The 25699-nt window shown below is 33.2% G+C and overlaps 5 protein-coding genes across 13 annotated transcripts in view; all 5 read left to right on the top strand.

Annotated features, from left to right (window-relative positions):
- Window positions 1–3182, top strand: part of LOC111709372 (exocyst complex component 7) — a gene marked incomplete in the record, with an annotated part of 9116 nt that extends 5934 nt beyond the window's left edge. The window contains 3 exon segments of the mRNA XM_023483023.1: window positions 1739–1794; window positions 2290–2592; window positions 2717–3182. Coding sequence (XP_023338791.1) covers window positions 1739–1794; window positions 2290–2482 — 249 coding nt within the window.
- On the top strand, window positions 3158–10219 carry LOC111709365 (PHD finger protein 12). The gene is made up of 15 exons (XM_023483011.1): window positions 3158–3269; window positions 3713–3860; window positions 4274–4339; window positions 4900–5088; window positions 5234–5310; window positions 5826–5927; window positions 6077–6176; window positions 6693–6784; window positions 6958–7020; window positions 7358–7664; window positions 7822–8541; window positions 8684–8778; window positions 8846–8977; window positions 9321–9473; window positions 9637–10219. Exons 1-15 carry the CDS (start codon window positions 3184–3186, stop codon window positions 9827–9829), a joined length of 2523 nt encoding a protein of 840 aa, XP_023338779.1. The 5' UTR covers window positions 3158–3183; the 3' UTR covers window positions 9830–10219.
- LOC111709371 (methyltransferase-like protein 2) lies at window positions 10213–18607 on the top strand. Of its 2 annotated transcripts, none has more exons than XM_023483021.1 (12): window positions 10213–10337; window positions 10864–10998; window positions 11171–11220; window positions 11547–11657; window positions 11906–11995; window positions 14211–14262; window positions 14475–14543; window positions 15727–15820; window positions 16283–16391; window positions 17068–17125; window positions 17716–17838; window positions 18447–18607. In XM_023483021.1, exons 1-12 carry the CDS (start codon window positions 10227–10229, stop codon window positions 18519–18521), a joined length of 1077 nt encoding a protein of 358 aa, XP_023338789.1. In that variant the 5' UTR covers window positions 10213–10226; the 3' UTR covers window positions 18522–18607. The 2 variants fall into 2 exon arrangements, with proteins under 2 accessions (XP_023338789.1, XP_023338790.1); XM_023483022.1 differs by lacking the exon at window positions 18447–18607 and adding an exon at window positions 17257–17298 and having other exon boundaries at window positions 17716–17803.
- LOC111709374 (vesicle transport protein SFT2A) lies at window positions 18590–23246 on the top strand. Of its 5 annotated transcripts, none has more exons than XR_002766839.1 (6): window positions 18590–18683; window positions 19577–19643; window positions 20125–20227; window positions 20459–20618; window positions 21750–22276; window positions 22469–23246. XR_002766839.1 is itself a non-coding variant. In XM_023483026.1 (5 exons), the coding sequence occupies exons 1-5, from the start codon at window positions 18612–18614 to the stop codon at window positions 21834–21836; spliced, it is 489 nt and encodes a 162-aa protein (XP_023338794.1). In that variant the 5' UTR covers window positions 18590–18611; the 3' UTR covers window positions 21837–23246. The 5 variants fall into 5 exon arrangements, 1 of the variants encoding a protein (XP_023338794.1); XR_002766840.1 differs by having other exon boundaries at window positions 22491–23246; XR_002766841.1 differs by having other exon boundaries at window positions 21750–22256.
- Window positions 23247–24598: 1352 nt separating this feature from the next.
- The window catches only part of LOC111709368 (uncharacterized), an 8178-nt gene continuing 7077 nt past the window's right edge, over window positions 24599–25699 (top strand). Inside the window, exon 1 of one of the 4 annotated variants that reach the window (XM_023483019.1) lies at window positions 24599–24796. In XM_023483019.1, coding sequence (XP_023338787.1) covers window positions 24750–24796 — 47 coding nt within the window. In that variant the 5' untranslated portion in view covers window positions 24599–24749. The remainder of the gene's footprint in view (window positions 24797–25699) is intronic. The other 3 variants (XM_023483018.1, XM_023483017.1, XM_023483020.1) reach the window with 3 other exon arrangements.

Genomic DNA, 25699 nt, shown 5'->3' on the forward strand with positions numbered 1-25699 from the left:
CTGGGTTCCTAGCTTTCGTTTGATATGCATTAAGCCATAGTTGAAATATTTTCTATTTGTGGAGGTCATTAGAGGTCATTAGAGGTCATTAGAGGTCATTAAAGTTCAATTTGATTTTATTATAGGAATTTCGAACCCTAATTAGGCGTGCATCCAAAAAATTGGAAGATTTGAACCAAAAATGAAGGCAGGGCCCCCCCCCCCTACATCAAATGTGCCAACTCCACCATCCCCTTTAATCAGCCACCCGTCATGTCTCGGTTTAAGGTTTCTACGCTGTTCTTTCGGGGCAAAATGTTTCGTCGGATATTTGGTAATCTTAATATATAATAAATCATTTTGCATGAAGCTATAGCTGGCCAAACAGCTAGACCTTATTGGCTGATATGTTTTGGAAGCCCATGGGTACAGTGTACAGAATACAATGAGGGTGAACGCCAAGCACTTCAGCAAAAATCCTGATTTAATTAAGTGCAGGTAGGTAAACGGCGGGAGTAACTTTGACCATTATCAAAAGTATAAACTTTGGCAACGCCAGGCACTCTAGCTAGTTCTTAATAACGTATAAGAGTCTCTTAAAAAAATACGCCAAGGATTTTATTTCTTGCGTTCAACACTGAGCTGCGAAGAGAAAATGCTCGCTGGTGAAATCAATGAAAAAAATTAGATCTTAACTTAGAAAAGGAGGAAGAGAGTCCTTAAAGATTTTACAATAAAGGGGAACAACATGTTCAATATTATTTTAATTTAAAAATTGTACTTTTTACTTGACTCACGCGCGGAAGTCGCCTTAACGTTGGCATCAAAATAAATCCATAAAAACTAGTTTTTTGGTCTGTTGACGTAATCTGAATTGGGCTCCATATTAATAGTGATTTTAAGACAAGGAAGGAAATTGTCAGAATTTATCTATTCAAGGTTGACAAATTTTGATATCTAATTCATTGTTTAGGGGGAGTGTAACAATTGAATTCCTATGATTTACTACCATGCAAGAGGTTTGCAAACCCTAATCTGCACTGGTTTAAGCAAGACGACATTTAGTCTATGCTGCTAGAACGTTTATATTGAGATGCTATACTGTCCGACCTACTGTCGTTTGAGCAATTGCATGTTTCGACAATTGTTTGTTTATCCATCATATAAGCTATCGTAGCAGTTTGAATAAAGATTACATTACAAGGGCCACTATAAGAAAAGAGAAGTTCATTTGGACAACTTTTTTTTGTAGAAAATTATGACATAAAATTAAAATTTAAATCGAAAAACAAAATATGTTAAATGAAAAACAAAAAACTAGATAGCAAAAATTAACATAAATGTCTATATGAACAAACGTGAAAATAATAATAGTTCCTATGACGTTAGTTTAAGTGACTAACCACCATATGAAATAACTGGTAGATAAGTGAAGATTTTCAACAAAGAACGATGATGAGATATTAACATTCAACATAAGAGTTTACTTGCACATGGTGTACAGTTTAATTCGTCTGAATTTTACTTTATAATTTTTAATTTGAATGAATGTACACTACAATTTAAATGATTAAGTAATAATTTAAATGTCGTCTTTCTTAAACTAGTGCCAATTTCTGGGGTTTGCACTGCTCTTGCAGGGTGTATCCCTTTAACCCATGAATGAATGATCCAGAATATCAGGATTGATACCAGATACTTGTTTATGTGGATTTATTTTATCTACGCAGCAACCTGTTCTAAGAATAAACGTATTTAGGATAAATTCTCTGGGTTTAATCATGAAATTGAAGAGATCACAGCTACTCAGAAAAGGTTTTGATTAATTTTTCTATCGTATTATTTTATGTTTTAGCTTTTATCTCGTATTACTTTACTTAAATTAATTTATTTCAGAATGAATGATTGTTGGTTTTTATTTTGATAAACTAGGATTAGAGTACCTTTGTCGAAACATTCGCCTCACGAATCATTTTCTTAATTTTTCAAGATTCATATCTATATTTAAAATAATTTGGAAAAATAATTTTTTTACTGCGGAATTTAATTATTAAAATAAATATATATGTATAAATTTTCAGTTGTATCTTCAGAAAAAAACTTGACTAAGAGTAATACATATATGTATTTAGTAACTGATAAATTCTAAACTGTGCCCTGAGTATTTTATGATATTCATCAGTAATACAAATTTCTACATATCAATTTTTAGTTAATTTACAACAAAAAAGAAGACAAGAATTATTCCACAGCTTTCTATTTAGTATTTACCCTGTTTATTTAATAAATCTAATTTTAGATATATTTTAGATACTCAATTCCTGATGTTGAGCTTCGGGAGTCCTTGAAGAGGGATAACAAGGAGTATATACTCCCTAAGTACAACAGTTTCTATGATAAATATGTAAATGTTCCGTTTACCAAGAATACGGATAAATATATTAAATACACTCCAGCCCAGGTGTCTGGGCTCATTGATAGTTTCTTTGATGTTGCCGCCTAGGCCGAGTTTCTTTGATGTTGCCGCCTGCCTGGTTTGACAACATTGAAAAACTATAATTTAGAAAGTTACAGGAACAATTAGAAATATGAAAATTTACTTTTATCCCAGAGGTATGATTTTAAAAATATTTAAAAAATGAGATTTTTTTTAAGAATAAGATTTTTTTTAAACTAAGAAAAGCTAAAAACTTTTATGTGAAATAATGTTATTTAAGAATGAAGGAATTTTTTTTAGGAATATTCACCACTGTTTTATCCATTTCTGGATAAATGGTTGGGCTAATGGTCCAAACTTTAGTTTAAAGAAAGTTTATTAATTTCTGATATCTAATTGACTATTATTGTCTTAAGGGTAAACATTAGACATCGCTTGAGCAAACTATAGTTACCAATTCATCAGGTTTCCTAGATTGGACGTTGATCCCCACCCCCCCCTTGTATTTATGAAAACCTTCACATTTTGGAACAAACCTTTAGCTTGCACTAATTAAGCAGTTCTTTTTAAACAGGGCTTCCAGTTAAATGCATTTAGTTTGAATATTTACATTTTATTAAATTCTTTAAATTAGTTATTATACTTTATTGTAGATCTTTTTTCACTTTTATAAATATAATATCTGTGATATTAAACTGTTTACTATTTTTGTACCCTACAAAGCAAATAAATTGATCTTGTTAAAAATATTCCAAATTTACAGAAAAATGGCGACTGGAGGTACTGAGTCTGGTTCAGTAATGGATCAAATGCTGAAATTGTTTGAACCTCCAGGAGGATATCCTCCAGAAAGGTAAGCCTGGAGACGGTGCTTAGGAAAAATATTAAAAATATCCGTTTCTCCGAATCGTTTTCAAGTTTTAAAATGATATTCAGCGGGGAAAAAAGAAAAATAATTTGAAAATACCCTTAATATACTTATCTTGAAAAAATCAGTAAATCTTAAAGAAATGTTCATGACCTGGTTCCGGGTCCATTTTTTATGGATCCTATGCACTACTAGGAAGATAATTTGGAAACCAAATGATGGTCAATGATATTATCAAAAAACCCATTTTTTTTTACTTTTTAATCTCAATATGTGTTATTTTGAATTTTTAATGAGATTAATTTCCAGTCGCTTTTTACAGCTTTATAGTTGTATAAAATAACATAGCAATCAATATTCTAATTGATAAAAAGAATTATGTTAACAAAAATTGAGTGCACTTATATTTAAGTTGATATTTTAAACAGGGACGCAGAACTTCATCCATATTTTCGTCGGCCTGGCCGGGGACACAACCACGATACTTGCGACTCATGTCGAGAAGGCGGAGCACTTATATGCTGTGATTCCTGTCCCGCCTCCTTTCATCTCCACTGCCACGATCCACCGCTAGAGGAAATTAATCAATCAGTGAATTCATTAATTGTAAATAAAGGGGGGAGGGGGTTGTCAGAGACATTATTTAGAGTTGCGCATCTGTTTAATAATTTAACAGAATTTGTGATAAATTTTTAAGATTTAAATAATCAAATATTTACAATTTTAAGAAAAGTAAAAGTGATTATTTTGATTATTTCTTGTTTCTACAGTGGGACCCATTAAACTGCAGAATTGGAAGACGACTTAGTTAAATAGACCTGAAACAATGCGATGGTGCAGTGTACACTACACAGACTCCTTTGACTTACTAGAAATCTAGTCATTCAGACACAAACAAGTGAATTGCTCAATGGCGTCTTTGTATTCTACAGTTATATTGATTTCACCGCAGATTCTGATGATTGATTGATTGATTGATGTTGCTGAAGGATGAGGATATACCTGAAGGGGATTGGATGTGTATAAAATGTTTCGCTGGTCATCCTGATCAACAGGTACAAATCAAATAGTTCTTTTCTTGAATTTCTTGTATTAAAACTAATCTACGATAGTATGTCAAACCTACCGCTCATAAATTGGAGGGTCTCTTGAAATTACGCCTGCAGTTCCTATTAACCAGTGCTGATCCGCAAGATTTTGGCTTCTTGGATCCGGATCCAAGGGGTAAAATATCGACCAAAAACTGCAAAAACAACTTTTTACTCCTAAAACCCTGCTTTGAACTATTGAAAAAAAGAGATTATAAAAATTTCCTCATTTCTGAATAGTTCATTAAGTTTTAGAATAAAAATAAGCGAAAAACTAAAACAAAAAATTTGAAAATTAATTTTTGTTAAAAAAATTAGTAAATCTTAAAGAAATGACCTGGATCCGGATCCATTTTTTTTCAGTGCGGATCCAGAATCCGGATCCGCATCAAAATTAAATGGATCTTAAGCACTACTTTTAACTCTGGAAAATGAAATGTTTAGAATACAATTAATATGGAAGCATTATTTGGTCTGTGATTGCTGCTAAAATTCAAGAAATTCAAAAATATTTTTTTACATTTCAGAAGCTGACAACACCAGGGCTGTCAGTAGAGACAGCTGTCAGCAAGAAGGCAGAAAAAGGAGAACTAGAGTTAAGTAAAAAATCTGCTCTGGACAGGAGTAAAGGTAAAGGTGAAGCTGACAAGAGTAAAGGAAAACCTGATGCTGAAAAGAGCAAGATCAAGATTGAAGCGGAGAAGGACAAACTGAATGTCTTTTGTGATAATTTTTATCTCAAAGCTGAGTTATTTTCCCTGAAAATCAGTATTTTCTTCATTTTTTTCCAATTATTTTTAAGAAAATAATTTTTAAAAAAATGTATCGTAGACGTAAAATTATGGTATAATATTTGACCAGGTTGGAGATCATGATTGGAGGCCGAAGAAACGAAAACCTCTGGATGGAGAGGACATGAGACCAAAACGAGCAACAAGGTAAAAGAACAGAATGATTGATTGGATGAATCGAAATATTTCAAATGGGTGAATTAAAAAAAAAATAACTTGAAAAACTTGAGGTCACAACAAATTAGGAACAAATTAATATATACAATATACAATTGACAGTACATTTTTATTTAGTTAGTTTATTCTTCAATTCTCCTCTTTCTGTTAAGAGATTAAGGTGGAATTTTTTATCTTTAATAAAGTACTGTATCATCATGTACATTCTGATTTATGCGTTTTTAATAAATGTTTAGATCGACATAACAATTCAATGTTGCAGCAAAAATTGATTAAATAACATTGAATAAAGATACGACAAAATAATGCAAGGTGATTCAAATTAGCATGGCTCTAAAAGGTATTAATATAAGGGCGCAAAAAGACTTTGCAAAACTAAGGGTAGACCAGCAGAATTTGTTGAACTAAAGTTTAACGAGAAAAATAATGTTTTGAATAATGAGAAAAGGCTTTGCTATGAAAATAATGTTTACTTCATGCATCAGGATGTTGAAGAAGACGAAGTATAATGATAACAGTACAGAGGAGGAGTACAGTGAATCAGAGTTCCTGGATCTGGTCACCAACTCAACCAACCCTCCTCTCAGGTTTGGTGTCATTGCATTCAAGTGTTATTTAAAATAAACATCTTGTCTATTGAGGTTTTCGTTATTTAAGGGGTAAATATTTTGTATATTGTCCTACCCCACCCACCCCGGAATTTCAGTTAATCAAAAAAAACGAATATACTTTTTAGACGCCAGAACTACTTTGATATTTACGCTGAGCACCTAGCGAGGAAACCTAGAACTACATCTACGCTGTTTAAAGCTCTAGTAGAGGCAGCCAATATTCAGGTATAAACCAACCTAGCGAGGAAACCTAGAACTACATCTACACTGTTTAAAGCTCTCGTAGAGGCTGCCAATATTCAGGTATAAACCAACCTAGCGAGGAAACCTAGAACTACATCTACATCAGCTTTGTTTAAAGCTCTAGAAGAGGCTGCCAATATTCAGGTATAAACTAACCTAGAACTACATCTACGCTGTTTAAAGCTCTAGGAGAGGCAGCCAATATTCAGGTATACCATCTGAATACTTAATCACTTGATAATATAAAAAATTCCGTAACTAAATTTTGTTATAGTTAAAAGCTGGAAACTTTTGAATGGCTAAAATGAGTTCAATTTACTCCATTTATTCAAAAGTTACCACCTCACCTGAAGAATAAGTGCGAAATAAGGAAACAAAGGGACCGTTGATTGTGTGATCTAACCTAATAGAATAGATCGGTACGGAGAGATATTGACTTATTGCTTATCGATTCCGGTTTTATTTGATTAAACTAATTTTTTTTTGTTCTAATTTTAGAATGCGGAAGAGTTCCAGCTGCCGAAGAATATCCATGTTCCTGAAAAGTTTCCCTACGCTTGGAAATGGTCCACGGAGGAACGACGTCTCAGGTATATAATTCCCTATCTTCTTAGGAAAATGCAGTAATACACGGCTATGGTAAATAGGGATCATAATTGATTCTTCAAAGTTCATGCATGTTCCATAAATTCAGCATTATTTTTGGGATAAATTTATCCATGTTGTATTATTTGGTGTCTTATAAATTTATTTTTATTATTAGACTACACGCGGCAGAGGATGGTGAGAACAGGGGTAAACCTAAACTTTGCTACACTTGTGTCAGGTAATACTTTTGCAGGGAATATATTCTATTAGAAGTAGGGAACTCACAGTCCACGTCNCCCCCCTCCGACATCCTCTACTTTCTTATCACCATTTATCAGTGACATACATTCATAAAGTTTTATAACATTTTCGATTAGTTGCTAATAATTTTGAAACTCGCGGATTTATAATTATTTTCTTAGATTTCCTTAAAATCTGGTGAAAATAGCGACAATAGCCAATAAGTCAAGTTTCGTTTTAGATTGATTTTTTGTCGGACAACAAAGATTTTTATATGAAAATGGTTTAAAGAGTTTATGCTCACTCTGATTTCATCAATTTACAATTTATTTCAGGTCCAGCCGTCTCGGACCTCTAGTCCAGTGTGATTTCTGTCCTTGTGTTTTCCATATGGACTGCTTGGATCCCCCCTTGGCTGAGATACCAAGTGATGTCTGGATGTGTCCGAACCATGTTGAAAGTCTCCTGGACTCACGTCTCACCTCCAGTCGCCTCACGGAGCGGGTCAACTTATGGGATAAGTTTGCAAATCAGCAGCTTGACGGTCACGCGGTTAAACTGCAGTTTTTAAAGAAATGTGCGCGAAAGAACCCAATGTTTACGCGACGAGTTGCTACCGTTGCCGCGAGAAAGCGTGTTCAGGTAATTCGTCTTAAAGGACCTGTCAACCTAATTAGTATGTTCTGTTTACAACGGTTTTTAATGGAACCTAAACCAGCAATGAGGAAAATATATTTTTTTTGAAATTACAATTTTCTTTTTAATTTTGTATTTCAATATCTAATTTTTGAATTTCTAGGTTCCGACCTTTATCAAGGTTCAGTATTCTCAACCTCCCTCCCTACTTCCTGGACCTGGATATGATAGATGGAAGGATCCGACAGTTAACCGGAGACTCCAACCAAACCTGGAAGATTCCGAGGATCAATCTCTGTCTCCGGCTGAAGATGATGAACCCAAGATTAGGACTGAATCAAGTCTAGATTGTGATGAAAACTTTTCTCCTGAAACTGATGAGACTGCTGAAGATACTCCTAACACTTGTAAAGCTTCCAAAGTAGAGTTGGAAACCAATGATTCTCCTGAAAGTGAACTCGGGATTCAGATCAAAGAAGGAGTGAGCAATGTACACACAGAAAATGGTAACACCTCTCAGGAGACCCCAAGTTGGCCAAAGCAAACCAATCTTCCAGTGGAACTAGGTAAATCAGCAATTGTTCAGAAACCATCAGCTCCCATTAAACCAAGTAAACCGTCCTTTGAATCTCAGATTAGTGAACGGATAGATATTCTTGAGACCCGAAGTGAAGATGAACTTGAATGGGTTTCATCTCTGGTTTCTCTGCAAACAGCTCTACTAAAAAAGAAGATGGGTCGGGGAGAGAGTTTAAGATGTCAGGAAAGGTTTCCAAGTCGGGACGGGTTTGAGGAGAAGGATGAAAAGTCTCCGAACAGTTCCACTATCTCCGGGATGTCAGGGAAGGTCGCAGGGGAATCTCAACTGATGGAACAGCTTCAGGTGGAAAATAAATTATCTAATATTTTTTGGATTACAATTTATAAATTTAAATGTCAGAATCTCTAGATTGAATTTAAGTAAAAGTGTAATTGAAATCATGATATCAAATTCTGGAACAGTCGCATTTTATGATATATTCTAGGATTACCTAACAAGCACCCCGGAGGTTGACAACCTAGATCCTATTGTGCTCAAGTACCTGGCTTCAAAACAAATCCAGAATATTCTTCCTTCAAGGTAGAAACCTGTTTTTTCATTATTAACATGCGCATTTTCGGCTGGTTCTATTGATTAATTGATTTAGATTAAGTCAGCTTGAATCCCGAGTTCGAGCTCGTGCTTCTCTTACTCCGGTAGGGTCGAGGAAGCTACCGTTCTACCTGCAGTATAGATCCCTGGATATAGGAACCGGCTCCGGTATACAGCTTAATCTCAGGTCTTTCATTAAACTTGTAAAATGTAGATCACAAACCCTGTGTTAGGACTCTATTTCCGTATTAATGAATGCTGAATAAGATATATTTGTAATCACTAAATATGAATCCAGAAAATATTAAAAGTAGGGAACAAATTACTTTATACTTATAAGCAAACACGATCTTTTAAAAGCTGAAATAAAGGAAATGTTTTGAAAATAAAATAAATATGACATGAGGAAGGGGAGGTGGGGGGGGGGGGGGTAAGTTAAAGTTGTAAAAACAAATCCGGCTCTGATTTAAAACTGAATGAAAACGCCCATCCCACGCTTTAAATTGTTCAGAATCATTTTTCTTGTTCAGGGATTTTGGTTCATGTTGCCTGGTTTCTGACCGACACGCTACTCTCTTCTACGACGAGCTGAGCGGTCAGTACGAGCTGATCAACTACAGCAGACATGGTACTTGGGTTGATGAGTGTTTGTACAGCCTGGATGTACGGTGCGTTGAAAACAGGTAAGATAAAGATTATTTTGTTTCTATCTCATAAAAAGTTTGTAGGACATATTTTCCAATTTCGGACAACTTTTCATAGAGCTAATACAATTGTGGGGACAGAAATTCAACCACCTTTGCTCAGTTGGTTTTTATAATTTCACACAAATTCAATATTAATCAGGTACAAAAAGAAGCCTAAGTTGGTTGCTTCAGTTCCTGTTATGGCCGGAGTTTCTGCAGTCCAGACTCCCTGCTACTGTAACGGTACCCCGGAACAAGGTCTGGACGAATTTGAGGGAAGTGCTATTCTTCATCATGGAAGCAGGCTCAAGTTCGGGTGCTTGGAGTTCGTATTCACTGTGGGTGCTTCCTAATCCTAGCATTTCTTTGAAACTCTAATCTTGCTTATTTAATCCGCTGTATTTAATCCTGTGGATTCTAATCCTGCTCATTAGATACCTGTAAGCTATATTTCGTTGTCTTGCTCTGATTATTTTTGTTATTCTCTTTTTAATACTAAAGAAAAAGAAAAAAACGAATTTTAGTTCCGATCTCTTCTACCTTATCCGTGAAGTACAAAGCCAAGATCTTGAAGAAATTTTTTAATTCAAGTATCACCGTGTCATCTAAACTTTTATTTTTATTTTTAAATATATTATTAATTTAATATGCAATTAACTTTTTCAGTATTTGTCATATTTAATCCTAGTTCTTAAATAATAAAGTATAATATGACGGTATGTTGCTATGTAACAGTTTTCAGATATTAAAATGACCAGAGAGGAGGGAAAACGTCCTCAGTTCGGAGGACGCGTCCTAGGGGAGGGAGAGGACGTGTTCAAGCATAATGCTTGGGACAATGTAGAATGGGATGAAGGACAGGTAAAGGTTTTTACTTTCGAGATATTAGTTAGTTTGTGTTTAAAGGGACTGTATACGTTATTTTAAGTCACCCTTCATTGTAAGATCTGATTCACACCGATATCCATAAAAGTTGTCTGATAAAAAATAGATTATCATTTTCAATTGCGGTGTTTTTTGAAAAGTAAATTGCAAATTTAGTTTACTGAGACAATAGAGGACATTGTCAGAATTAAACATCTTTTAAGGTAGAATAACGCTGATATCTTCCACATGACTGATTTATTTTTTATGTTTGTATTTTGTAAACTGATTATTTTTTACTATGTTTCTCTACAAAGTAACTTACGCATTTCTCCTGTAGAAAACCAATATGAATAAGAATAAGAATTTAACACTTCAAACCTAAAAAATCGACAATATCTTCCACATTACTGATCAGATAACTGTTTTAATGGTAACGTTGTGAATTAGGCATTACCATCTTTGCATTGATGGTCACATAAAGTTACGCTTATACTTCCTTTAAATTATCAATCATTTTCAGGAAGAGGCGGCAGCAGCTGCTATTAAAGAAGCTGCCGATATCAGAGTATCTGAGGATGCCGCGGAGGGTTATGAAAAGAAAGCTGATGAATATTGGGATACGTTTTATGGAATACATCAAAACAGATTTTTCAAGGAAAACAATTTGTCAATCTTGAAAAAACAATTAAATTAAAAATAATAATTTGTTAGTTTTAATTTTGATTTTTGTATCTGTAACATTGTACTTGTGATAAGTCCCTTATGTTTTTTTTTAAAAATTTTATAACTGATTGATCAAACGGTTGACTTATTGGTTGGTGAACTAGGACCGAAACTGGTTATTTACGGAGTTCCCAGACCTGGCCCCAAAATACAGGAAGATATTTAACAACAAAAGTAGCCGAAGCTTTTTGTAAATGATTTTTCATTTTACAGTGGTCCTTGAAATTTGCCAGAAACATTTGTTAATAACGCTTGAGGTGCATGCTCACATTAACAATTAACCATGTGTTGATTCTTTCGAAAAAGTGTGTTTGTTGTAAAAAGATTTTTTGGCTTTCCATGCCACCATATTATGGCGACCACTGATGCATTTTTTATGCCTTGCCATATTTCACCTTCTTATTCAGGTCCATTATATTTACTTTCTAACTACGACACGTTGTAAAAGGAAAGATGAAAATTTTGAATATCTTTTGATAGAGGAGCACCGGTCAGAGTATATACAAAGAACACAAAAGACCCAGATTTAGCGCTAGCAGAAGAATCTGCTGAGAATAAAGAGGAAAATAGCGACGAGGTCGAGGGGAATAAGTATGTTACTTCACTCATGCAACAATTGAATACAAAAGTTTATCGTAACAGAAAAAAATCATTTGATAAGAATAACATTCAATGTAAATAATATGAAAAAAATGTATTGAATAAAAAAGTGCCATTTAATTTTGACACAAATTTTATTTAAATTTATGAGTTGTGCAGTTTTTGAAAACAAATATGAAAAGAAAACTGTTAAAATGTCAAAATATATATCTATGATCAATAAAGATATTTAATTTTAGATGTGATGCTGAACTTGATATCCTTGATCGGAGCAAGGTTGAAGAACTTAGGACCGGAGAGGAATGGTTCGGAGAGAACTCACATTATAGGAACATAAACAATCAAAATCCTACTAAGCCAGCAGACCAATAGAAATCCTTCTAAATCTCCTGAGCAATAGAAATCCTTGTAAACCTCCTGTGCACTATATTATATATCCTTGTAAGCCACCAAGCAATATAATCATTTTAAACCACCTGAGCAATAGAATTCAGTGTAAAACCACCTGAGCAATAGAAAGCAGTGTAAAACAACCTTAGCAATAGAAATCTCAATAGAAATCTGTGTAAACCAACTGAGCAATAGAAATCCTTGTAAACCACCTGAGCCATATATTATATAATATATATCCTTGCAAACCACCAAGCAATAGAAATCCTTGTAAACCACCTGAGCCATATATTATATATCCTTGTAAACCACCAAGCAATATAATCATTTTAAACCACCTGAGCAATAGAAATCAGTGTAAAACCAACTGAGCAATAGAAATCCTTGTAAACCACCTGAGCCATATATTATATATCCTTGTAAACCACCAAGCAATAGAAATCATTTTAAACTACCTGAGCATTATTTTAAGTCATTTTGCATCATTTACCTTGATTCTTTAATTTACAGTCATTTTCTCAAATGTCACAACCAAAACATTAGGTTTTTTTAACAGTTTGACGCAGCCCACGGAAAGTTCAAAGAAGTTTGCTGCAGCGGGGGGGGGGGTTGTATGGGGGGCAGCGCCTACCTTGCGAAGAAAATTTTTCATATTTTGGTTGTATCATGGAGTGTTTTTGGTACCCTGAAAAGGTCAAAAACCAGGTCCCCTCTGAGATTTAAAAAAAAAATCTTTTAAGCTTTTTAAATGGGGGCAAAACTTGATATTGATATTAAGGGAAAAAAATATGATACTTTTCCTCAAAAAGGTTTTGCATATTTTCCTGTGTTTTTGGAAAAATTGAAAAAATCTTGTTTGACACTAAGCTGATTATAACTCCAAGCAGTTAACCCTATTCCTGCTTTTTACATAACTCCAAAAGTATTGGTCTGAGGCTGTTGAAATTTTCTGACTTTTCCTACATACCCAAAGCCCTCCCTTCAGGCATAAAACCGGGCTTTAATACATACTAACTGCCTGAGTCCTCGGGCACACTGCCTGAATGACTGTTTTTTCCTGTAACAAACTAAATCTTTGTTTTGACCCACTTAGCTATAATAAAGGTTCTTTAAGATTCTTTGAATTCTCTTCCATTAGAACTTAAAATACAAATGGGAAATGAGACTCAGTTCTCAGTATAAAGCAAATACAGGAAACTTTTCTAAAATATCTGATTTCTCTTCCCCATAGGGGGGGGGGACTTTTTTTTATATATGTAGGGGAAATCATGGTTTTTTTCTTCCCTTAAGCCACTAGGGAAAGTAATAATATCACCATTCAGAAATAAAGGGAAAGAAATATCATTTGAATTTGCGTCTTAATACAGTGATATTAATATATTACAGTGAATCCCAGATATATGAATACATAGACGTACCGTCATAAGGTTTTTGATAATTCTAAAGAAACTTCTTTTTATTTTCAATTCGAGGTAAGTTACTAGCCCTGAAATATGAATGCAATTGATATATTAATATTAAACTCATTTTTTCCGCGGCATTTTATCTCAAATATGTAATACTACATTATAAAAAACTCTTGCTATGTATTCATATATCTTGGATTCACTGTATGTTTCTTCTTCTTTTAATATATTTTTTTCTCCCCTTTCCTCCCTTTTTTCTCTCTTCTTCCCCTTTTTCCTTCCTTTTTCTTTTTTCTCTTTTTTTCTTGAATTTTCTTCCTTAGGCTGAATTTTTCTTTTTCCACTCCCCCTTAGGGGGGGGGGGGTAAGAATATACTTGGCAATAGTTTTTCTTGAAAACCACCTGAGCAATAGAAATTGTTCTTTGACAAATGGGCAATATAAGTCTTCAAACCATCCGAGCAACAAATTGTTTTTCAACTTACATGAGCAATAACAAATATTCGCTCAAGCAGTCTTAGCAATAGAATCTTGTGCTCTTGGAGTTTAATTTTACAGTATTATATTCATATGTACTTTTTATATGTAACCTTATTCACGTAATGATCAAGTAGTTTTGTTGCATAAACGCAAATTATTTGAATTATTTTTAGATCTACAAATGTCTGAAGTCAAGTTAATTTTTTTTCATTAATTAATGAGCTAGGTTCCAAAATGACAGTTAGTTAATTGCTATGTTTCTGATCAGGGTTTTGGAGGTCGGATGTGGAACTGGCAGTACAGTGTATCCAATTCTGGAGGTGCAAAAATGTTTTTAATGTTATTTATGTTTTATTTAAACGGCAAATAAAATAATTTTGGTTTTAAATTTGTGTAGGATTTTATTTATAAATTCATATTTTTTCCTGTTCGCAATTCACTGTTGGATTGGTTGACTGGTAATTGACTGATTGATTGCTTGATTGGTTGGTTGATGGGTTGATTGATTGATTGATTGATTGATTGATTGTAGGTAAATACTGAGCCAGGGTTGATGGTTTACTGCTGTGATCTCTCCAAGACTGCTGTTAATCTTGTCAAGGTATTGTTAATCTTGCCAAAGTATTGTTAATCTTGTCAAGATACTGTTAATCTTGTCAAGGTATTGTTAATTTTGCCAAAGTATTGTTAATCTTGTCAGATACTGTTAATCTTGTCAAGGTATTGTTAATCTTGCCAAAGTATTGTTAATCTTGTCAAGGTATCGTTAATCTTGCCAACGTATTGTTAATCTTGTCAAGATACTGTTACTCTTATCAAGGTATTGTTAATGTTATCAAGGTATTGTTAATATTGTCAAGATGTTGTTAATCTTTTTAATGTATTGTTAATTATAAAAAAGATATTGTGAATCTTGTCAAGATATTTTTAATCTTGTCTGGTATTGTTAATCATGACAAGATATTGTTAATCTTGTCGAGGTATTGTTAGTGAAACATATTAGTGAACTGCGTAATCATATTTTATTATTTTTCATCACGAAAGTTGTAGACATGTGACAGGCAAACCGCAAAAGTAAAGTAAAAACGAAATTAAAAATTTGATCCTGGGTTCGTTAGAGTTGGAATTAAATTCAAGTTTAGATATTTTGAGTTTTCACGATGGGAGATTGGAGAAGAAGTAGTTTGAATTGCATTGGGATTTATTTTGTTAGGAAAGAAGTGAAATTGGTATGAATACGTTCTTTTAATGCAGACAGGATCTAATAGAACCACTTTTGTAATGCAGTCTCGGCTGCACTTCCCGAGTATTTCAACTGTCTGTATTCCTTAATTAGTTTCCGAGTATTTCAACTGTCCGTATTCCGTAATTAGTTTCCGAGTATTTCAACTGTCCGTATTCCGTAATTAGTTTCCGAGTATTTCAACTGTCCGTATTCCGTAATTAGTTTCCAAATATTTCAACTGTCCGTATTCCGTAATTAGTTTAACTACTTCTTGTTAGACGTTAGTCGTTAATCCCGTTATATGATATCTTATTTGGATAGATGTCTGCAATTATGATAGTCTATTAAAATAAAGTAATAATCTCTGACTTTTATGTCCGATCATAACTCATGAACCCCTAGACCGATTTGTCTCAATTTTGTGTTGTGAACTCGGTAGTAGCACGTTTATGTTCTTACCCTGGTTTGAAAATTCCAATTTCCGTGGTTTGACTTTTGAATTGAAAACTGAAAACTCCTGACAAAGCTGGGTTTCTAAACTAGTTTTTTTATATTTCAGGAGCACAAGGAATTCTCTCAGAAAAGATGTTTTTCATTTGTCTGTGACGTCACTAAGGACTGGAGTGAGGCGCCATTTAAACCAGAATCTTTAGGTGAAATTGAAATTTAAATTACAAGTTTGATGACCATCCTTCTTCACTTTACAAGAAAATATAGCCCCGGGAAAAATCTTGATCTAGAATTAATTTAGCAGGGCAGAGTTATCATTTATAACTCTGAATAACACTTTTTTGATGGAATAAAATCAATACATGCGTTAAACTCTAAATTGAAGATTGTACATGTGGAAAGGGGTGCAAAAAATATCATTGATTTTAGTTTCATTAGATCATTATTTCTCTTCCTAGATATAGTAACCCTGATATTTGTGCTGTGTGCTATACAGTACACCCGGAGAAGAAGAGAGATTTTAATTGTATCTCCTCCTAGATATAGTAACCCTGATATTTGTGCTCTGCTATACAATACACCCGGAGTAACCTGATATTTGTGCTCTCTGCTATTCAATACAACAAGAGAAGATGAGAGATGATTATATTTGTTTCTCCTCCTAGATATAGTAACGCTGATATTTGTGCTGTCTGCTATACACCCGGAGAAGATGAGAAATATTGCAAACCAAATATTCAAATATATGAAACCGGGAGGACAGGTCTTCTTCAGGTTAATTAATTGTTTCATGAAAAGTTGGGATTTAAAATAAAGTATGTTAGGAAGTAGAAAAGTTGGGAAAATGTGTTGGGATTTAGGAAATAGTAAGAAGTCTATTCAAATCAGACATTAGTGAGATATGAATTTAAAAGTTTACTAGCTTGGGAACCCAGCGTTGCCCAGGTTACTCATTGTTACTCCTGCCGTTTACCCGCGCTTGGTCTTAAATTACGATTTTAGCAATTTGTTTCTATAAAAGTCGACCTACTCAACTTAGAATTTCAAAACCGACATTCCCGTGGTTCCCCAATCAAAATTTGAGGCACATATGTCAAAGGAATTCTGAGTTATGATTGGACACACAACCAAACAAACAGACAGACAAAAATTACTACTTTATTATTTACAAGATTAGGAGGAGATGGTTTTTTCGTGAATTATTGATTAAGTTAGATATTTATTTAGTTAAAAGTGATTTTTAAATTTGTCAGCAAGTTTGACAACTAAATACGAGTTAGTAAATTGTAAGTGAATTAGGAAATTATGAATAAATAAGACAAGTTTAAGTGCGTTAGGTTCCTAAAAGTTAGTCTGAAAAGTAAGATGGAAAGTTGATAAGGAATTTAGGCATTTTTGTGAAAATTTATTAAATTGAAAAGATTTTTGCTAAAATGTGCTTCTACTTTAGGGATTATGGAAGGTATGATATGGCGCAACTTAGGTTCAAGAAAGGGAGGTGTATACAGGTAACAGTGAGCTAATAGTAAAAAAATAAATATTCTTAAAAAAGATCTTTAAACATGTTAATTTGCCACCCATTAGCATATTCTATATGGCAATTTACATGTGCACTGGTGCAGTATGATTATTATTCCAGTAAGGCATCAGATCTATTATTTCTGGACTGCTGGGTATCGAGGTTAGGAAAAATATCTAAACAGAATTTAAATTTTCGCATCTGTTCACGAAAACAAAATTTTAACTAGGTTAAGAAATTCAATTAATTTATCCAACAAAAAGAATAAATTGTAAAAAAGAGTTTTACAGGGTTACCCACAAAGGATGAGACTTTAAAGACGACCTGTAGTTTTTCAAAACAAGTTTATAGATGCAGTAAACCTTTGATGTAAGAACAAAGACTGAATGAATTCTGTACAGTCGTCTCTTAAAGTCTCATCATTTCTAGTTAACCCTGTAGCCCAGAGCTGAATATTTGCAGGTTTTTTTAAACTAGAGATTGAAATCTCCGGATTGTCGTTGTTCTAATCAGTCACCAATGATTGTCCCAAACCAAAATCGGAAATATTTTGTGTCTTGAAAAAAATATTATTTTTAGGATAATTTCTACGTGAGAGGAGACGGAACCCGATGCTACTTTTTCACGCAGGAAGAGATAACCGATATATTTACTAGTCAGGGGTTTAATCAGACACAGAATATAGTCGACAGAAGACTACAGGTCAGTCAGGGGTTCAATCAGACACAGACTATTTTTGATAAAAGACTACAGGTTAGTCAGGGGTTCAATCAGACACAGAATATAGTCAACAGAAGACTTCAGGTTAGTCGGGGGTTCAATCAGACACAGAATATAGTCGACAGAAGATTACAGGTTAGTCAGGGGTTCCATCAGACACAGAATAAAGTCGACATAAGACTACAGGTTAGTCGGGGGTTCAATCAGACACAGAATACAGTCGACAGAAGGCAGGCTAGTCAGGGGTTCACACAGTCGACAGAAGACTATAGCTTAGTCAGGGGGTCATCCAGACACAGAATATAGTCGACAGAAGACTACAAGTCAGGGGTTTAATCAGACACAGACTATTTTTGGTAAAAGACTACTGGTTATTCAGGTGTTTTATCAGTCTCAAATATTATTGTTAATTATTATTTTTAGACTGTATTCCACTACTCCCAACTGTGTTGATTGTTAATGTTTAAAATATAGTTTTGGGAGACTATTATCAAAAGTGTGATATTATCAATTAAATAAAAACTTAAAAAAGCTTAATATCTTGTATCTCAGTATCTGATTCAATAAGATCTTGACATAATTATTTCTAGGTGAATCGAGGCAAAAAGTTGAAGATGTACAGAGTTTGGATTCAGGCTAAGTTTGTTAAACCTATATCCAGCTGAAATAATCTAATTCGTAATGAGGAAGTATCGTTAGTTGAGTTGGAATTTATCGAATGGCTGTGATATTTTTTTTACATTTTTTCAGATAAAATGGATAAACTGAAGAAAGCTTTGACGGGACGGGATGAAGCAGAGGATGAGGAGAAGGGATTCGTAGCACAGGTAGGGAGGAGGAGGGATAAAGGATTAGATTCGTAGCTCAGGTAGGGATGAGGGATGAAGGATTAGTAGCTCAGGTAAGAAGGAGGGATAAAGGATTAGTAGCTCAGGTAGGGAGGAGGGATGAAGGATTAGTAGCTCAGGTAGGGAGGAGGGATGAAGGATTAGTTGCTCAGGTAGAGAGGAGGTATGAGAGATTTGCATTCCGGAGAACCTAGCTTCTGAGATATGAGCTAAGAGCTTGGGTTAATTTGATCTACTTTGACTCTATCTGTGTCGGAGGATCGATACAACTGAAATAATGTTGATCTAATTAATTTTTTGACCGCTCTTATTTTTTAGAATTTAGTAAGATGTGGATCCGGATCCAAATCATGTATGTTACTTCAAAGTATATTCATACTAGTTTTTTTAAACAAATGAAAAATGTTCAAAAATAATTATTTTTTGCGAATATTTCTCGAAAACTTAATGGACCGGTCAGAAGTTAAACAGTTTTGAATAATCTCGTTTAACAGTAGAGATTTGTGTTTAAGAGCAAAAAGTTGATCAAGGAGTTTTTGGTTTATATACGGTTCCGGATTTGGGGAACCGCATTTGCGGATCCATATCCAGAAAGCACTGGACCTTTTTTTTAAATTTTCCAGAAGCAATTCTGAGTCTTTTGATCCTAAACTTACTAGTTTCTTAATTCAAATTAGAGCTAGGATGTATATGTATAGTATTCACCCGTCTACAGGCCGATGATAAATTTTAATTCTAGGGCTGACTACGAATGTAGATCTATAATCAATTGGCAATTCTGAGTTAAAGCATTTCTAGAATTGCTGTGTTTACACTGAAAAGTATTAAGATCGATATTTAATGTCAATACAACTAAAAAAATATATTTTAAGGCTATAGACGTGTCCACATTATCTTGGAGTACAAGAGTTAAAGGATTCTGCATTTGTTTTCTTATAGGTAAACATAATTATTCAGTTGTCAAATGGAAATTTAAAATTCTGTTTTCGAAGAAATTAAAATCATTTAAAATAAAAATAGACTTTGGACGGAATTTAATGAATTTGACCTCCCTACAACCAGTTCAAGTTTGTATCACCGATTTAGCTCAAATTCATCAAACAGCCGGTTCAATTTTATATCACCGGTTCAAATCCTTCCGGTGCAGTGGTTCAAATTTGAACCGGAAGTATGCTGCTCGGCGACATAGCTTAAGTAATTAAAATTCTGTCCTTGGCTACTGAAAGAATTTTAATTGGCGTGTATAACCTTTAAACTTTTGTGTACTTTTTTTAAATCATCCCTTCCCCCTTGAAGCAATTTTCCAAGAAACGAATTTAAAATTGAGCTGCTATAAACTGTTAACAGGAATTTTCGAAAAAGTTTACCTTCAACCGTTTCTACACTGGATCCTTGTAAACCTTAATTATTGCGTTCTAAGGCATCCTTCTGTCTGTGATTGGTACTGTAACATTTGCCTTGGGAGGAAGTATTAAGATATTCGGAGTTCTTTATTCTTTTGGAAATATAACATCTATAGCAAGGTTAGTAGATTTTTCAAGAACTTGTTCACTGGATTTTAATTAGAAATTCTATAGAATCTCTTAGAGGTGCGGTCATAAATTTTTTAGAAAGCAACTTGTGGCTTTGTTTTAAAGATCACGAGAAAAGGCCGAAAGTGCATATGGTACTCTGAAACTAAATTTCACATGTTCACAATATCTTTTGTAAATTTTATTCTTTATTTACTCAGGTTGATTTTGATATTTTTCCAGTACATTGTTCTTGATGGGACCCGTAGCGCAGATTCAGAAGATGTTCGCGAAGACTCGTGTGATCGCTACGGTTGTGATGATTCTATCCCTGGTCTTGACTCTATGCTCTGTATTTTGGTGGGATAAGAAGATACTGGCGCTCTTCTTTGTTGTTCTACAGGTTCGATTTGATTTGGCTTGTGCTAATCTATAATTTTGCTTGTTTGATGAAAACTAATTTTAATTTAATTTGTGATAATATATTATTCTGCTTGTTTGATGAATACTAATTTAAATTTAATTAGATTTTTGCTAATTCCTATTATTTTGCTTGTTTGATGAATACTAATTTAAATTTAATTAGATTTGTGCTAATTCCTATTATTTTGCTTGTTTGATGAATAATAATTTGAATTTTATTAGATTTGTGCTAATTCCTATTATTCTGCTTGTTTGATGAATACTAATTTAAATTTAATTTGATTTGTACTAGTTCCTATTATTTTGCTTGTTTGATGAATACTAATTTGAATTTGATTAGATTTGTGCTATTTCCTATTATTTTGCTTGTTTGATGAATACGAATTTGAATTTGATTAGATTTGTGCTAATCTCTATTATTTTGCTTGTTTGATGAATAATAATTTGTATCTAAATTGATTTGTACTAACCTACCTTTTATTTATTATTTTTATTAAGGCGAATGGTATTTGATTTAATTTGTGCTACTGATAACCTATTATTGTGATTTTTGATAATTATGAATTTGGATTGGATTGGATTGGATTTGATTGGATTGGATTGGATTGGATTGGATTTGTGTTCAAGGAACTGTAAACATGATTTAAGTGACCCTCTATTTAATTATGGCAATGCCTGATCCACTACCGATCCATGAAACCTGATCAGTGATCAATCATATGGAAGATAAATTGTCATTTATATTTTCTAGGTTTATGTTTCTCCTCTAGTAGAAATGCTAGAGAATGGCAAATGTTTCTCCTCTAGTAGAAATGCTAGAGAATGGCAAATGTTTCTCCTCTAGTAGAAATGCTAGAGAATGGCAAATGTTTCTCCTCTAGTAGAAATGCTAGAGAATGGCAAATGTTTCTCCTCTAGTAGAAATGCTAGAAAATGGCAAATGAAAACATCAGTTTTTAAAATTGTAAACATGGATATCTAATTCACACCTTTTAAGGGTACCATTGTGAATCGGGCTTTTTTATTTTTGCACGTAGGGTCACTGAAAATTACGTTAACAGTCCTTTAACCTAAAATTTTGTTCGTTTGAAGAATAATAATTTGTGTTTAGTATTTGGCGATGACGTGGTATTCTATCTCCTATATTCCATACGCTAGAGATGCAATCCTCAAGTGCTTCAACTCAGTTATATCTTAGAGATATATCTTGGAATTTTAGAGATATCTGCGACCTTTGGAGATATATCTAGGCACTTCAGAGATTTATCTCATACAGGGGGGAATCATACAACCTTAGAATAAGAAGACGACATTTAATCAGTCTGATGTCAGTAGCTTGAAAACCACCTTAAGTGAAATGGGTCTGTGTACACTGCACAAACCACAGCTGTTCACTGGACTATTCAAATTATAACTAGAGTCCAACTAATTCCACAGTTTTCTAGATATTTTATCCAGGAGATATATCTGGAAACCCGCTAAGTAAGGAGATGAAATCTAAAAATTCATGTCTTAGTGATTTATATAGTGGACTTTGATCTGATCTTAGTGATTTATCTGTAATCAATCATATCTTTCTAATACATAAGTAAACCCTTAGAAATTCAAATTGTTCACAGTTAGACCCAGAAAACTGTGGTATATGAAGACGATATTTAAGCAATATTATGTTTGTGTATTTATGTTGTTTTAAAGCAAAAAGTTTCACCATTAGCTGAAAACTTAACGTTTTAATTGAAAAGAACTTATGTACACAATTGATCGGTTTCATGTTTATTGTACCATTTAAAATTATAAATTGGGTCGAACAGTCGTCTTCCTATTCCACAGTTTTATGGGTCTCCCTGTACAGTGTACAAATATGAGGGGTGTCGTTAATTATTGTTAGTAACCTTTTTCCTTTTTTAAAATGTTTATTGTCATATCATCCAAAACTAAGAAAATAACATTAAAATACATTTATTTATATATAAATATTAGAATGTAATATTTTTCCTTTATACTTAGAAATGAATGTGTACGCTGTTCACTGTACAATATATACATTGATAAACCGAAGCTTTTCCAAAAAGTGCCTGCAACAATTTATACTATTTATTCAATGTATTTTTCACATTTTTTTGTATTAAAATTCATATAAAATCAAAGCTTTTTAAAGGAGTGCCTGCAACAATTTATAAAATTTTTACTTTCTTTATTATTTCACAATTTTATAATTGATTTTGTATTCCCCTGATAAGGCTGCAACCAATGTATATCTAGTTATATCAATGACTATCAATCAAAGCTGAATATAGGGTACATCGAATTTTCAGAACGCGTTTCTAAAGGATTTAAAAAACTTTTCAAAAATAATTTCCCATTTAAAAAAAAACTTAAATAATTTAACAAGAATTTGTTTTTATAAAAATTTTTTATTTTTTTTATTTTTTAAACAATTATGTCCTGGGTTGCAATTAAACGTAAAATCTTGTAATAAATCATAACATCAGTTCATGCAAATGTATTTTCATATTGTGTTCAATGGAATAACAAAAAAGTTTCAAAATAAGTTATTTATAACTTTACACAATCATTCCAACTACGAAATATACATAAAGGGACTTAAGTCGTTAATTCCATGTGTAAAGTGTCCAATTTACAACGGTACCATGTGATGTTTTGTTTAAATGTTTACTTCTTTCAAAACTTGGTTATTTTTAACTAAATTCTATGTAAAAAATAATTGTCAAAACTAAACTCTTCAAAGCTTTCAATTCAGAAAAATTCGAATATCTTCCACATTTTTTATTAGATGAAGGTTTCACGTGTACTGAGCTGGGAACTTTAGAAACAGATACCTTTAATCCCAACTTCTTAATTCAAATATCCAATGTGGACATTTTTAAATTTTTGCTTAATCCACTTTTTTGCATATAGTACAGAAAAATCAAAACCCGGTTTTTCAAAATTAGAGAGTCCCTCCCGTATCTGTATCTTAATCTTATTTGGCGCGCAAAGTTTCTATCTTCTGATACGCGACTCTGATTGGTTGAAAAGTTACAAGATTAGGTTAGTCTCGAGATAAAGATCAAGCATTGATCTCTATCCACCATTCTAAAGTTCCCAGCTCTGATGTAAATCAGTGATGACACTTTTTTTTAAATGGAGGTTCACTTGAAATTTCGACGACAGTCCCTTTCAATAACAAAACATTCCATTTCATTTTTGTTTACAATGTATTTTGTAACAATAATGTGATATTATTTATATTTTACAGGGCATGTGATATTCATATATTTGAAAATATTTGTAATTAAATTGATCTGAAATATAGACTACTTATCTAGTACTCACTCGGCCATGTTCTTGCTTGGTATTGTACCTTAAGCTGGGGGTGACACTAAGTATTGAATATTTTTTCAGACTAAAATAATGCATCTCCGTGTTAATTATTGAGTTTTAAACAAGTTCCAAGATATCGGTTGCTTTTTTAATAAAAAGGACTGTGTGGAGATAACAGTAAATTGAACTTAGTTTTGTTCAATGATGATTCGGCTAAAAGTTTAGGCAAAACTTGTGTACGTTCCAAACTATATTTAAGTAGTTAACTATACTATAAAGTAGTAATCAATGTCTTTTTGTTTGGATTTCTGATCATACTTCATTATCGGCTTAACAGATATGCCTCATAATTTGATTGAGAAGCAGAAGCTTTGGGAGAATTCTAGGTGGAGTGGGTTGAATTTCAAGGTGAAAGTATAAATACCAGTTCCCAGGCTAGTCAATATAATAAAGCTTTTCCCTCATGTATATTTAGTAATAAGTTAACCTAGCTGACCAAATTGGCGATATTTTCTGAGCGGACCCTTTTTTAATTCCACGGGCAACACCGCACCGGTTACTTCAGCTAGTTAATAATAAAACTAATCTCCGGTATATTTAGCCTACTGGAGTGTACACCTGGTGTGCACCTGGATACGGATATATCAAGTAGTTCATCTTTTACAACCCACAACGTTAATATTTTTCGTTTTATACAAGAGTTTATTAAAAAATAATGCATCTCCGTGTTAATTATTGAGTTTTAAACAGTTCCAAGATATCGGTTAGACTAAAATAAAATGTTGAAATGATGAGATTGGACGACTTAGTGAAGCTGATCAAAATGCGTCTCAGGTGAATTTTTCTAAAATTAAAAAAAAAAATTTTTTTTTTTTTTTACTTTGCATATGTTTTCGTTGAGCTTTATTAATCCAAAAAAATCTGTATTTTTGTTGTAAATTTTGTTGTATAAATTTGATACAGGGTTACCCTTAAATAATGAGACTTCAGAGACCGCTGTACTGAATTTATACTGTCTATTTCCTTATATTCATGATTCCTGGCTACGTAAACTTGTTTCTTTGCCAAATCATTGAATAGTCGGGACATGTTCAAGACAGAACACTGAATTTAACCTTAGGATCGTCATATCTTAGGAGTTTTAAAGGGGCAGACCGGCTATGTAAGGTAGTTGAGTATGCAGTGAATTGTGGACAAAATCTTTGGGATTAATTTGTAAAAAGATTTGTAAATCCTGAGTTTGAGCGCAAAGTCGACGTTCAAAATCGTACTTTTGGGTGGATACGTTTTCAGAATTGTTTTTTTTTTAAATTAGTAAATAACGACGACAAAAATGTAAACAAAATTCTCCAGTGACCTAATTAGTTGTTTAGAAACAGGTTAAGAAAATAGAAATTAATCTTATCATCTAAAATGTAATCATATTCAATCATTAGTTTCTATAATCTCTAATTATTCAGAAAGATTTTTTGGAATTTTTATTGAAAAGACGACATTTGAAGAATTTGCAGCAATCTGGTGGATCCGCATTTGAACTACTGCCGGTTGAGTTAAACAGTTGCAAGATATCGGTTAGACTAAAATAATGCATCTCCGTGTTAATTATTGAGTTTTAAACAGTTCCAAGATATCGGTTAGACTAAAATAATGCATCTCCGTGTTAATTATTGAGTTGTTAAACAGTTGCAAGATATCGGTTAGACTAAAATAATGCATCTCCGTGTTAATTATTGAGTT

Source organism: Eurytemora carolleeae, unplaced genomic scaffold (assembly GCF_000591075.1).
Source record: "Eurytemora carolleeae unplaced genomic scaffold, Eaff_2.0 scaffold954, whole genome shotgun sequence".
Taxonomy (NCBI): domain Eukaryota; kingdom Metazoa; phylum Arthropoda; class Copepoda; order Calanoida; family Temoridae; genus Eurytemora; species Eurytemora carolleeae.

Coding starts and splice junctions, on each gene's coding strand:
- LOC111709371 (XM_023483021.1), top strand. CDS start 10,227: ATGACCAGAGAGGAGGGAAAACGTCCTCAGTTCGGAGGACGCGTCCTA. Junction 10,999..11,170: donor ATCAAAACAGATTTTTCAAG/GAAAACAATTTG, acceptor TTGGTGAACTAG/GACCGAAACTGGTTATTTAC. Junction 17,839..18,446: donor TAGTCGACAGAAGACTACAG/GTCAGTCAGGGG, acceptor AATTATTTCTAG/GTGAATCGAGGCAAAAAGTT.
- LOC111709374 (XM_023483026.1), top strand. CDS start 18,612: ATGGATAAACTGAAGAAAGCTTTGACGGGACGGGATGAAGCAGAGGAT. Junction 20,228..20,458: donor AATATAACATCTATAGCAAG/GTTAGTAGATTT, acceptor ATATTTTTCCAG/TACATTGTTCTTGATGGGAC. Junction 20,619..21,749: donor TCTTCTTTGTTGTTCTACAG/GTTCGATTTGAT, acceptor ATTTGTGTTTAG/TATTTGGCGATGACGTGGTA.
- LOC111709365 (XM_023483011.1), top strand. CDS start 3,184: ATGGCGACTGGAGGTACTGAGTCTGGTTCAGTAATGGATCAAATGCTG. Junction 5,311..5,825: donor AGACCAAAACGAGCAACAAG/GTAAAAGAACAG, acceptor TTCATGCATCAG/GATGTTGAAGAAGACGAAGT. Junction 8,978..9,320: donor GGTATACAGCTTAATCTCAG/GTCTTTCATTAA, acceptor TTTCTTGTTCAG/GGATTTTGGTTCATGTTGCC.